Source organism: Corvus brachyrhynchos, unplaced genomic scaffold (assembly GCF_000691975.1).
Source record: "Corvus brachyrhynchos isolate BGI_N302 unplaced genomic scaffold, ASM69197v1 scaffold220, whole genome shotgun sequence".
Classification (NCBI taxonomy): Eukaryota; Metazoa; Chordata; class Aves; order Passeriformes; family Corvidae; genus Corvus; species Corvus brachyrhynchos.
The window spans coordinates 6,700,248-6,712,516 of NW_008236209.1; the positions used below are offsets into that span (position 1 = coordinate 6,700,248).

General features: G+C 47.3%; 1 protein-coding gene and 1 long non-coding RNA gene across 3 annotated transcripts in view; one reads left to right on the top strand and one right to left on the bottom strand.

Annotated features, from left to right (window-relative positions):
* The window catches only part of VSIG4 (V-set and immunoglobulin domain containing 4), a 7,076-nt gene extending 5,201 nt beyond the window's left edge, over positions 1 to 1,875 (top strand). Inside the window, exons 6-7 of the mRNA XM_017741876.1 lie at positions 135 to 156; positions 972 to 1,875. Of these exons, the coding sequence (XP_017597365.1) occupies positions 135 to 156; positions 972 to 1,146 (197 nt within the window). The 3' untranslated portion in view covers positions 1,147 to 1,875. The remainder of the gene's footprint in view (positions 1 to 134; positions 157 to 971) is intronic.
* A 2,363-nt stretch (positions 1,876 to 4,238) lies between these two features.
* On the bottom strand, positions 4,239 to 8,814 carry LOC108448821. Of its 2 annotated transcripts, XR_001864843.1 has the most exons (3): positions 8,694 to 8,780; positions 7,295 to 7,371; positions 4,239 to 5,292 (listed from the first exon to the last, which is right to left on the bottom strand). It is a non-coding gene; the product is annotated as an uncharacterized LOC108448821 (long non-coding RNA). The 2 variants fall into 2 exon arrangements; XR_001864844.1 differs by lacking the exon at positions 7,295 to 7,371 and having other exon boundaries at positions 8,694 to 8,814.
* Between the last annotated feature and the right edge of the window lie 3,455 nt (positions 8,815 to 12,269).

The window sequence follows — 12,269 nt, forward strand, 5'->3', positions numbered from 1 at the left end:
ATTCCTTCCAGGGAGAGGCCGGTGGGAGGGTTATTCCCTAAACGTGGGAACACCCGGAAGCTGGGTTTTGTTCTGTGACTCATAAAACAAGTCGATGCACATCTTAGATTCTTTTTTTTTTTTTTTCTTTTCAGAACCTCTCTATGAAGTTGCTTTGTGAGTGGAATTTTCTACTTGGGACATTAACACTGAGGACACTGTACTGATGTCTGCTCCTCAAAAGCCTCCTTGCTCAGTGAAAAGCAAAGGTTTATTTGCCTTGCAGAGGAAGGATCGGAACACCTTGACAGTTTAGTTAGCAACATGAGGACTTAACACATGGTCACAAGAGATAGCCAGACTGTTCTTTAATATGGTAGAAAAACAGATACTCCGGGTCCTTTGCTGTGCCTGGCACATGCCATGGGAAAGCTCTTCTCTGTGGGAAATTCTCACCATTATTTAACAAAGCCAAGGACAGAAATTCTCAGCTCTTCCTTTAAGTTCCCTCTACAGATGCCTTTCTCTATAAGAAACATGTCTTAGTGCTTGCCCAAGTATTACTTTGCACAGTTCCTGTTCACATATGATTATACAAACACATCTTCTGCCTTGTCCTCATCTCAATCTTCAACACCTTCATACTGCTTTTCAACTCAGAGACACACCATAGCCATCTGTAGCCATTTTTCCCAGTTATTCCCAGTATTTACTTTCCAAAGGCTAGACTGTCTTCTGGTAACTTTAGAGTATAACATGATAATGCCATGAGAGTTTATAGTACCAGTATTAACTGTTCAGTGCTTCTTTTTGTGTGTGTAATTACTTTAACATCACTTTCTAGTGTCTTTCAGAGCCCCCCAGGCCCTCACTAGAATAACATGAATTTTGCTGCTTCACAGATTATGTGGTAGATCTTGTCTCTGACTAGGATGTAAATGAAGTGCCATCTGCTTTGGTTGTCCCTCTCACTCATGTCTCTCTTGTCCCAGCCGCAGCACTGCAGAGGTCGCCCTGCTGCACACGGAGGTGGAAGTCCCTGTTAAGTGTCTACACGAAGAAACGTGCTCTAACACTGAAAAGACCACCATGAAAGACAGGAAAGGTCCTGAGTATGAGAACCTTGTAACTGCAATGGAATCACAATATGAAAGAGAAGGAATTTAGTTGAGTACTGGCTTTTCCGCATGAGCAGCTATGCAGGGCTGCAGGTACTGAAGAGTGAACTTAACAGAAGGAAACTCTTCCTCCTGTTGTCCCTCTGCTCTGCTCTCACTGCTTGCTTTAACCTAGAAGAGCTGCATAAACTTTTGGTCTTTGGCAGACCAGGCCCTGCCTGTGGGACCAGAAACCCCCAGCCAACTGTTTGTCTACACACTTCTAATGAGCAAGTCGTTTCTGAGCAACCTGAAGGACCAAGGTCAGGAAGAGAGGATCTGAAGGAGTGGGAACATGACATTCTTTAGCCTGTGAAAAAATCCAGGATTGACATACTGGGTGCAATGCTGGCACTCAGTAACACTGGCAAGCAGTACTCGCCAGTGTGTGTTCCTGTTAAGACATCCCAGGCTGCAAGGAACCAGGACTGTGCTGGAAATGGAGATCCTCTGGCTTATGCAGCTCAGAAAATACTGGTTGTACATCCTGCCTGTCCTTGAGTCTTTCTTTTTTTGTTACAGCATGGTAAAGGGACCACAGAGGGGAGGTTAATGTCCCAGGGATGTTGTTTTTGCTATCAGACTGCAGCTCAGTGCTCAGGAGAGAGAGGGGATGAGTCTCTGAACGGTCACACACTGGTTTTCTCCTGGAAAACCAGAACTGATGTTGAAGGAAATGCTGGCATTTAATTTTTACATTATGGGGGCCAGAGGCATAATAAAATAGAGAGAAATCTGAGGCATTTGGATAATGATTAAGTAACTTCTCTGAATACAACAGGCTGACACCAATTTACTCTGTGGGATGTAAGTCAGTCTGTATGATTACTAATGCTGACCAATCGTGCAACATGGATGCTGTTCCTGCCTTCAGCTGCAGTGCATTCCCTACAGTATGCTGTCGCTCAGCAGCCTGATTTGCCTCGTCATTGTTAATCATTTGTATCTTGTCTGTACTGGAGTGCTGCAGTCAGCTCTGTCCTCCCTATCTGTCCTTCCAGCCAGCATCCCTTTGTCCTGCAGGCTTGGCAGGGAGGAGGAATGCCTCCTGGCTTTAGCAAACCAAATTTGTAAGAAGAGTTACTGGCTTTTATTAAATCAGTGGGTGCAGCAAGGAAAGCATGGGGAAGCAGCTGAGCTCAAGTCACACACACCCTCCCTGCTTGGCCCTGACTTCACCCACAAGGCTTGTCTCTGCTGCCGTGGGTCATCGCTTCTCAGGTCAGCAGCCCAACAGCAGGGTCACATTGCTATTTGTGGCCTGAGCACTGTGTAGAGCCACACTTTTACTGCTCTGAATTTCAATGATGCTTCTTCTGCAGTACATGAGGTGGGCAAGATCAGAGAAAAAAATCTCCTGCCTATATTGTGAGGGCTTCGCAAACACAGTGACAGCCATGCAGGCAAGGCTGTGCTGGGTGTCAGGCTGTGCTCCAGGGAGGCAGCCAGGGTCCAGTCTGTCCCTGTGGGACCCATGGCAGCCAGCCCTGAAGACCCCATGCTGCAGAAGCTGCTGGCATCAGCAGTTCCAGCGTGGTGCGGAACAAAGGAGTTGAGGGGAATGGGGAGCTGCAGCCACACTCAGGCAGGGCAGTAGCATATGGTGCAAGTTCAATACTGTGTGGGAAGGGAACTGAAAATTTCTCAGCTTCCCCATCCTTACCTCAGCAGATCTAGGCCCAAAACACATGACATGGCACTCCCCTTTCCCCCCCAAATGTCATCCTCATTAATTTTCAATTAGCTTGGTGTTTTGTGCAAGTTTTCCTGCTGTTACAAGCTCTGAGCTCCAGGTTCACTCATTGACTATGTAACACCATGATTTTTCAATCTTGTGATTCCTCCCAGCACTGATCTGCTCTGAGGAGGTCTGGACACCTTCCTCAGGAGACATGAAGCCTGGGAGAAGCTACAGAGGAAGAAGGCAGCAGGAGTTAAGAAAGGGGGAGCAGATGCTCCAGATAGACCAGCCCCCATGAACTCTGTGTTGTCAGTGCCTCTAGTTAGGGCAGCAAAAGGACTTTGGTCACAAGTAGCTGAACAGTGGAAACATAAGAAGCCTGTCTCCAGTGCTGAGGTGTTTTCCCCTGTGCAGCAAGAATGTGATTATTTCTTTATTTTACTTTTGGCATGTTTTCCATGTTTGTAGTAAAACCTGTTGGCAACAACATTTTTCTTCTGGAAAACACAGAAGGTTTTGCTGTGTTGCATCACCATCAAACCAGAAAACTTCTCCTTTCCTTGCACTGGTCACTCAGCCAATGCTCATCTGCTGAGCCCTAGCTCTGCTCCAGAACGGAAGGAAAAGCTCAGCTCCTACCCTGAAAGGACACTGCCTCCCAAAAACACTCTGTGTCAAGTGGCCAGTTCCATGTCATGAGACTCACAGTTCCCCTTGCAGTGCCTGTCCCATGGAGGGGACTTGTTGGCTTTTGTGCCTGCTGGGTTAGTACCATACTTCAAGGAGCAGGGAGGTGGGAGATGAAGTCCCAGAGAAATTTGTCCCACTGTAATTTGGTGCTTGTTCTTGTAAGACAGGAAGGGGTTTACTTTCTTCCCCTTCACCCCAGTCATCTGGAGGGAACTGGGGGCTGAAAGGGAGAGTTATCTAAAAAGCAGAGGGCAAACTACTAAAAGCAAAAATTGAAAATGCATGAGAAAACAAGAATGAAGGGCATAAACGAACACTTCACCAGCTGTGGTGCAAAGGAGGTTGGGTCTGTTGAAACCTCGAGGTTTGAGTGACAGCAGGGCTTGGGGTTGACATGGCTGTATGCTTCATGGAGGATCCACTGTGGACAAAGCAAAGCCTGAAATCATAGACCTGGCTTTCTTTTGAAGCTAACCTCAGTCATAAAGGTCAGGGTGATGTCTGTGAGTCATGAGGAGGTGCTTGAGAGAGACCATGGGAATGTGAGTCGTAAGGAGTAGGGCCATTTCTGGACCACTTCTGGACCATGTGTGTCCAGAAGTGCACAAGCTATTCACAGAAAAAAGCAGAACACAATTTGCTTAGGCAATGATATACATTCATGGGTCCCGGCTTTGTACAAACTCCAACTTCTTCAAAATATTTACTAAGAAATAGTTGCAACAAAAAGGCCAAAAGCTTAGTATTGAAGTTTATTAGTATTCTCAAATATTGCAAAATTTGCTGGTGGTACTGTCCTAAAACTAGTCAGTAGGGTCTTTGGATTTTTTTATTTCTGAGTTTTCCATGTCAAATGCTTTCAGAGAGTTTGATTTGTCAAACTGGGCTGGATGCTGCCCCTGTCATTCCCCTACCCTGACATATCTGAAATGCTACAAGTCAGTTACTGAAAACACTTTGCAATCATTACATCTTCAAGTGGGATGATTTAGAGGGAATTCCTTTAATTAAACAGTAGAATAGGCAACCTTGTTGCAAGTGCTGATTAGGAATAACCTTCCAAAGACAAGAAGTCTTCTCCAAACAGCAAGGCTCCCAGGAGGGGCAATGGACTCCATGGCCTAATTGAAAACAGATTGAGCAAACATGCATTTTTCACAGGTTAATGGGCCAGAGGGAAGTTAATCAGCAGCCTCATTAGCTTGTACTCCATATAAAAAAGATTCCTATATGTGCAAAGGAAAGATTCTTAATATGGGTAATGCTGACTTTACCCATGATGTTGTGATTATAGTTGCTGGGACTTGTTAACTGAGCTTAATTAACAGCTGGCTAGTTAATGCTGTGTAAGAGAACAGCATTGTATTTGGAAGCAAAGAACAAGGACCCAGGGCAAAATTCCCTGTCTTCACAGTGCAGAGGAGTTGCACCAGCACCACTTTTGCTCAGATTTACTGTTGGGAGGGATACCCTGACAGACACTTCCAAAACTGGGGTGGAAGGGAAACCTGGCAGCACAGGATCAGTCAGGTGTTCTGGAACAATGGTATGGGCTGTTCAATACCTCGGTGGGTTTCTGGAGAGGTGCCGAGCCTGGAGAGGAAGACTCCTGCCAGAGCAGGAGGAAAGGGCTGGACCCTCGGCATGGCGTTGCTCAGCAGTGCCTCACTTGGGGTATTTGACAAACTGACACTCTGCACACTGAGTGTCGGACTCAGCTTGTCAAATACACGCAGTGCCACACTGCAGCTCCCGGCGGTCACAGTGTCCTCGCTGGATGCCAACCTGGGCACACAGAGAGGGAAAAGAAGCACAGCAGCTGTTGTTAACTGCAGAGGCTTTTTCCAGTTAGCAAAAAGCATCATTAACCCTTCCCATATTTCCCCCTCCTACATGCTTTTTTGGGTGAGAGAGAACCACACCAGCAGACACTGCCTTCTGCTGAGGAAAATATCCATTATATTAATTCAAAAGTCAGAAAAAGAAGTATAACTCTGCCCCTGGGCATGCACATAGGGGATTACCATTGACTCTGTTGCAGGCTCCTCCATTTGGCAGAATACTATAAAGATTATGATGCTGAAAGAAAACCAAGCTCCACATAGAGAAACAATGAACTTCTTCAGAAGTGAAGTGAAACTTTCTCTTCCGCTGACAAACTAACCCCCTTCTGCTACATTTCTAGCAGACAGAAAAAGCCTTTGCTGCAATATGTGGAGCTTTCCATATGCTGGCATAATCCAGCCTTTAAGGGTGAACATCATATTCCCACACACACACTTCTTGCACAAAGACAAAAGATACTGTTACTCCCTTGTTCTTTTAACAGGAGTGTGCAGGAAATGCAGAAATGCGCCTAAAGAAAACTAAATAACAAAACATACACAAGAGAAGATGTTGCACAGTATTACTCTGTTCTGTGTCCTTCTCAGATGCTGACTATTTAGCAATTCAGTTTAAAAACAGATTTGAAATTCTGATACTGTACAGCTCTCCCAGAAAAATCATACTGGCTCTTAATTCACACACCCATTCTGCACAACACTATTTATGTTATTCATACTCTTTCTGGACATGTCCAGATATGGCTGAGTTTTTAGCATGGCGTTTTAGCTTCCTTACCAGTCCACAGATTTTAATTTCACATGACCAGCATCACCAGTTTGTCAGAAAGTAGTAATGCTATTTATAATATATTTATTATTTATAATATATTTATAATATATTTTATGCTATCAATCTAAAATGTTTTAAATTATATTTTTGAAGGTAGACCATTAAAGACACTAAAGTAGAATTAAATTAAGTATATTATCAGCATCATTCAGAGGGCAGTTCATCAACCATTTGTATCTCTAACTTCTGTGACTATTTTACACAGATGATCATAGGATCCCATCTAATATCACACACAGAAACATACCTGGAAAGGGAGAGGTGAAAGCACAAAATAAAAAACAGTAATGGCAAATACATGTTCTCTGTACCCAGAAGAGAGTGGAGCAAGACTTAAGAGCAAAATAACAGCTACAGCTGTAAAGGTAAAATCAGTTGCTTGACTGAGTCACTACCTAGAGTTTGCAATTCTGGCATTCGCCTGTCTCTACCTTCGCCTTGGGTGCAATGTAGATAGTGACCAGTTCCGTGTTCTGGCTCCTCATTCCAAATGCAGTTCAGCCATGCTGGATAGAAGTATGTGGCAATGGATAAAAGCAGCATGTGCATGTCACGAACATAAGAAAACAGTGTTAATAAGCTGATTTAAGATCAGCCTATTGGAGTACATGTGAACCTGTGATCCCCAAAAGGACTCTAACCCATACCAAAATGTGGGGAAGCTACTAGAAAAAGACTGAGCAGGCTCTTCCACAGTTGTCAGTGACAAGATTGCCTTCAGCTTCAGTGCTGATGTCTAACAGGGGCAGATCTGGCCTTGGAGGAGGAAGAAGAAAACAAGGCAGCACTGCTTCTGCAATTGCAGCTTAAAATAATCCCCGCCATTGTGGCTTTCTGAGGGGAAAAACAGACCCTTAAAATGTTGCTGTGAGGGATAGATAAGGGGACACAATGGAGATAATTCTATCAGCAGATGGGAATGGAACTTGCAACTCTACCCATAGAGATCATATCTGATGTGAATGGATTTGTCATTGTCAGAGTTTCTGGTTTCAAGCTAAAGTGGGTATTTCCAAGTAAAAGCTCAGTGTTATAAAACTGAGCAATCTACTGAATACTCTGAAGGCAAAACAAGAATTTTTCTTCCTGCATTCTTGAGTCAGTCCCTTACCAAAGTCACAAAAAGTCCCCTCCGGGCTGCACATCATCCCTCAGGTATTTTTACAGGGCTGTCAGACTGTTCTGCAACTGATAATGAAAATAAATGAAAAGTAAAATTATTGGATAAATTTGACTCTAAACCTAATAACAGCATGCATCAAAGTGTGGCTGTGTGGTTTTCACATGCTGAGTAGCAGAGTGCTAGGATGCAGGCTGCAGCCATTTCAAGACATGCATTTATTATCCAGGATTTTAACTGGAATCAAGGTCATCTCTCTTTTCCACTTGGTGAAACACAAATCACAGCCTGAATTGAAAGTGAGTCCCCACAGATCTGTGGCAACAGGGTCCACTGAACCCCTGGCCAGCTGAAACTTTGGGTTGTGCTTCTCCTAGGAGCTGGAAGCCTTCATCATAACAGAGTAAAACAAGGCTTTGCTCATTGCAGGCTTCCACTGGGTGCTGTTCTGCTCTGTATAGGACCCTCCTATGCCCCCAGCCCTGCAGTGGACACTGCAGGGAGCTTTGCCAGACAAATGCTGGCTCACTCCAAAGCCCCCAGGAAGGGCCTGATAAGCACCCCATTACCTGGAGGTCACCAGCCTCACATGCTCCCACAGCCCCTGCAGTCACCTGAGCCCCACAGGCCCCATCCCTGCACACTGGACTCTGTCCCCATGGCTGCTCATTCTCCAGATGCCCAAAGAGGAGAAGAGGGGTGTGCGGTAAACTTTCATCTGCTGTACAGAAACCATCGGGACAGTGAGAAATGAAGAGCACACTTCACATAGCTGGGATAGGGTCTCTCCCTGGTTACACCCTCCTCCATCTCACACCCTCCCTTGTTCGTTGTTCACTGCCCCATCTATGACTAATTTAGATCAAAATCTCCCACTGCCAGCAGCTCAGAGGCAGCATGTGTGTGTGTGAGAGCTGAAGGGGCACACACACATGCACCCTGGTGCCGAGTAGGGCTACATATCACTGCTAATCATAATTCATCCTCATCAAGGAGCCGTGGTCCAGAGCACAGTGCTCCCTGGCTGGGACCAGTGGAATTCCATCCCTGAGCCTGCCCTCCCCAAGCACATGCGGCCAAATGCTACCTCATCCCTGAAAGGAGGCACCAAAAAGCCCCTCCGGCTTAGGCAGACACAGCCCCATCACCAAAGGGAGGCAGCCCAAACCCGAGCAAGATGAAGACCCCCCGAAGCTCGAGGTGTATCACAGCGTGGGAGGACCGCTTTCTTCATTGCCAGGAACATGAACACCCCGCGGGTTTTGGTGTCCCAACACTCGTGGTCCTTTGGGACCTCCGAAGGGAGAAACAGTAGATGAACCCCGAAGGACAGATCCTCCCCTGTCCCCAGCCACCCCTTCCGCGGGCAGGACGGGGACCTGGCACCTACCATAGCTGGGCCATCCTGGCCCGCGGCAGGCACGGCCGGCAGCGCGGGGCCGCAGCGGGGGTCGTGCAGGAGCGCGGTGGGGGAACAGCCCGGGCACACAGCTCGGTTTTGAAGGGGCTGCTCCTCCTTCAAGAGGAAGCTGCGAATGGGGAAGATAAGGCTGAGGTTAGATAACAGGAAATGTCTGGATGTGAGTGACAACACATCCAGGTTGTGAAAGCAGCTCTCCCCATCCTGCCGCGGGGCACGAGGCTCACGAGCGGGGTGAGGGCGAGTACCTCGGCCTCTGCCCAGCGCAGCCACGACGCCTCAGCGGGCCGGGCACGCGGGGCCTGCGGCCGATCCAGCCGCAGGCAGCACACGGAAGGGCACCTGGGAAGCTGTGAGCAGCCACACCGACAGTCCCAAGTCCAGCCGCCTCAGGCCATCCATCTCACAGTGGTCAGGCTCTGCTGCCCTGGCTGCTGAGGAGCCATGCAGAGGGCTGTGAAGGCTCAAACAGCCAGAAGGGCTCTGCTTCAAGACACAGGCTCATGCTTGTACTGTGCACAGACGGGTGGATCTCTTACCCTGAGAGGAATCTGAGTGAGGTGCAGGGAAGCAGGGTTCTGTTCTCAGGGGTGGGCTGATGCTTCAGCCATTGCAGGAGGTTTTGCTCCAAAAGCTCCCCCGGCAAGGCTCACCTCGCTTTTGAATTCACGGCCATGCCTCAGTTCCTCTGTTCCCTCACACTCACGTGAGTAGACAGGTTTTGCTTTCCCAGTTGCAGCACCAGACGAAGGAGCTGGCCCTGCTTCTGTGCTCCTGCCGGTCCCTCCACACACCCTCTGGTGTTTGCTGAGGTCCCCATCCCTTGTCTCTGGAGCATCCACAGTGCCTGCACAGAGAAGTAAACACCAGTGTTAGTTTAGAGTTGTAACCAAAGCAAGTCCCACAAGTTTCTCTTCTCCTGTCCCCCCCCCCCCCAGTACAGCCCTCAGTATGCAGCACCCAGCATCAGTGCTCTTTTCATCCAGCCTGCCCGGGACCCAAACCGGCCAGCACAGCTGTGGGAACAGAGACCAGCAAGCTGCATTTGCCCAGCAGCACAGATGGCTATGCAAGAGCAAAACAAAGTCAAGCAAACTCAGGAATTTTAGAGACATTCCTCATCTCTCTAGGCCAGTATGGTACACTGTATATTTTGTAAGGCCAGAATTTATTAAAAATATTTTGCTCTGTGTCTGCACTATCCCAAGCATGTTTGCCATCAGCTAGCCCTGACCATCAGCTAGCCCTTCCTTTCCAGTTTGGCCTCCCTGCTGCTGTCTGGCTCTGCAACCAAATCCCACAGACACCCTCCAGTGCTGGTGGCTGAGGCCTGACCTAATCCAGCAGCTTTCAGTTATGTTATCAGCATGCCAGGACTACAAACACAGACTTTATGTTTCTGCAGCTCTGATCAAACCCCTAATCTGGAAAGCACTTTCTTATGCCTTCAAGTAACTGAGCCCCTGGAAACACCCACAAGGTACTCCTGAGGCTGTGTGCAGACATAGTAAGACCAGCCATCCTGCTAACAGTCAAACCCATCCCCTATGCCCAAGGAAGAGTTAGATAATTAGGAATACAGTTACTGTCCAGTTCCTCTTTCATTTGCCTGCATTTTAAAATATACAGTAAAAGAGGAATGGACAGGTCTGGGTGGTTTTGTTCTGGTTTTACTTTAGTTTTAACTGGGGGAAAGAAGTATGTCTGTTTATGTAGTCTATGTAGTTTTTTATGCAAGCCAGCATGAGCTGCAGTCCATGAAGGCTTTCTAGCCAACAGGCAATCAGAAACCTGAGACTCATGAGCTGGGGCAGTGGGAGATCAAGCATCCTCCCCCAGCCAGGACACTCCGCTTTGCCTGCACCCGACCCCAGTCCAGTCCTGTGGGCCCATAGTAATGTCCAGGGTGAAAGGCTCTCAGAGAAGCTGATTTCCTCTATATTTTGCAGATATCACCACACTGCCCTACTCTGCGCAACAGCCTTGAAATCGCACTCAGCATTTCCCAATGAAGTGAATGTTTTCAGTGCACTTGCACTGCATGCAGCTCTGTAACTTGCTCTGGGAAGAGGAAGAAGGGAGGTAGAGAAGCTGTGGGGGTCACAGACTGCCATCAAATAATGTCTCAGAGGCTTCTGCATACTGCTCCCCAACTTTTCCTGGAAAACCACTTGTAAAAAACTGCATCCATTTGATTAGTGTGCAGCAAATTCTCTCAAACTGTAGTCTCAAATTCTTGTACTTTTTACCTGCCATAAAGTAGGACATGGAGGATTAGCAGGTTTGTGCTGGACACAGAAAAACTGGGACTCATTTAATACCAATGCTGCTGTGTGCAGATCAATCCACGCAGACATGAAATAAAAAAAGACATGGAACTCTTGAAGCAAGTCCAGAGCAGATCCACAAAGTTGATAAGAGGACTGGAGCACCTACCCTACGAAGACAGGGAAAGGAGGCTGTTCAGCCTGGAGAAGGGTGCATGGAGACCCTATAGCAACCTTTCAGTATCTGAAGGGCCTACAGGGAAGCTGGAGAGGGACTCTTCATCAGTGAACTGCAACTGCAGTGACAGAACAAGGAGTAATGGGTGCAAATTGAAAGAGAGGAAATTTAGGCTGGATACTAGGAAGAAATTATTTACTGTGAGGGTGGTGAGATACTGGAACAGATTGCCCGGGGAGGTTGTGAAAGCTCCAACCCTGTCAGAGGTCAAGGCCAGGTTGTATAACGCCTTGAGCAACCTGGTCTAGTGGAAGGTGTGTCCATGCTCCTGGCAGGGGGAGTTGGGACTAGATGATCTTTAAGGTTCCTTCCAACCCTTAACTTTCTATGTTTCTATAATCCAAACTGACTTAGCCAATGCCAGGTGATTGCAGAATCTGGCCCTTGGTCAGCATGCCTTCAGAGCATGCCAGGAGATTTTAGACTGGGATGGCTCCTTGCACAAATATCTTCAAAGCCAATACAGCCATTTGATGAAGGAATTAAAGCTGTGTGTTACCAAGTCAGGCCCAATTCCAGTCATCAGTGACTGTCTTCCATTTCAGTTTGCTCAGTCAGTCCAGTTCTGCCATCCAGCAGCATCTAGAATTAAGTCCATCAGTTTTGAAGCCACCATATGAAGGGATGGAAAGAGAAATTATTCATACATCAAATTCAAAAATACCAAACCCCTCTTCCAAAGGTTCTCCTCGCAGGTGAAGAATACTATTATTTACTCCTGCTCTGGCTAACTGTTCAAATTGTTTTCCTTCATCCTTAGTTCTTGGAGAGCTTTCAGACTAAATCTCAGAGAGCCAGTTGCTGCCAGACTTTCTCCTGACCTTCACCTGCCTTGCCCTGCAGTGAGGTGTTAATGACCCAGGCTCTAACAAAGCCAACAGTGACCCCTCCAGCAGTCAGCTCTAACAAAGCCCGCAATGACCCTTCCACCAGTCAGCTATAACACCCCCCTTTTCAGTTTGTCGAGATATGGGTGAGCTTTGACACTTCTCAGCATTACAGGTGCTGCTTGGGAGAAGCTGTGGGGCCCAGTGTAAGCCC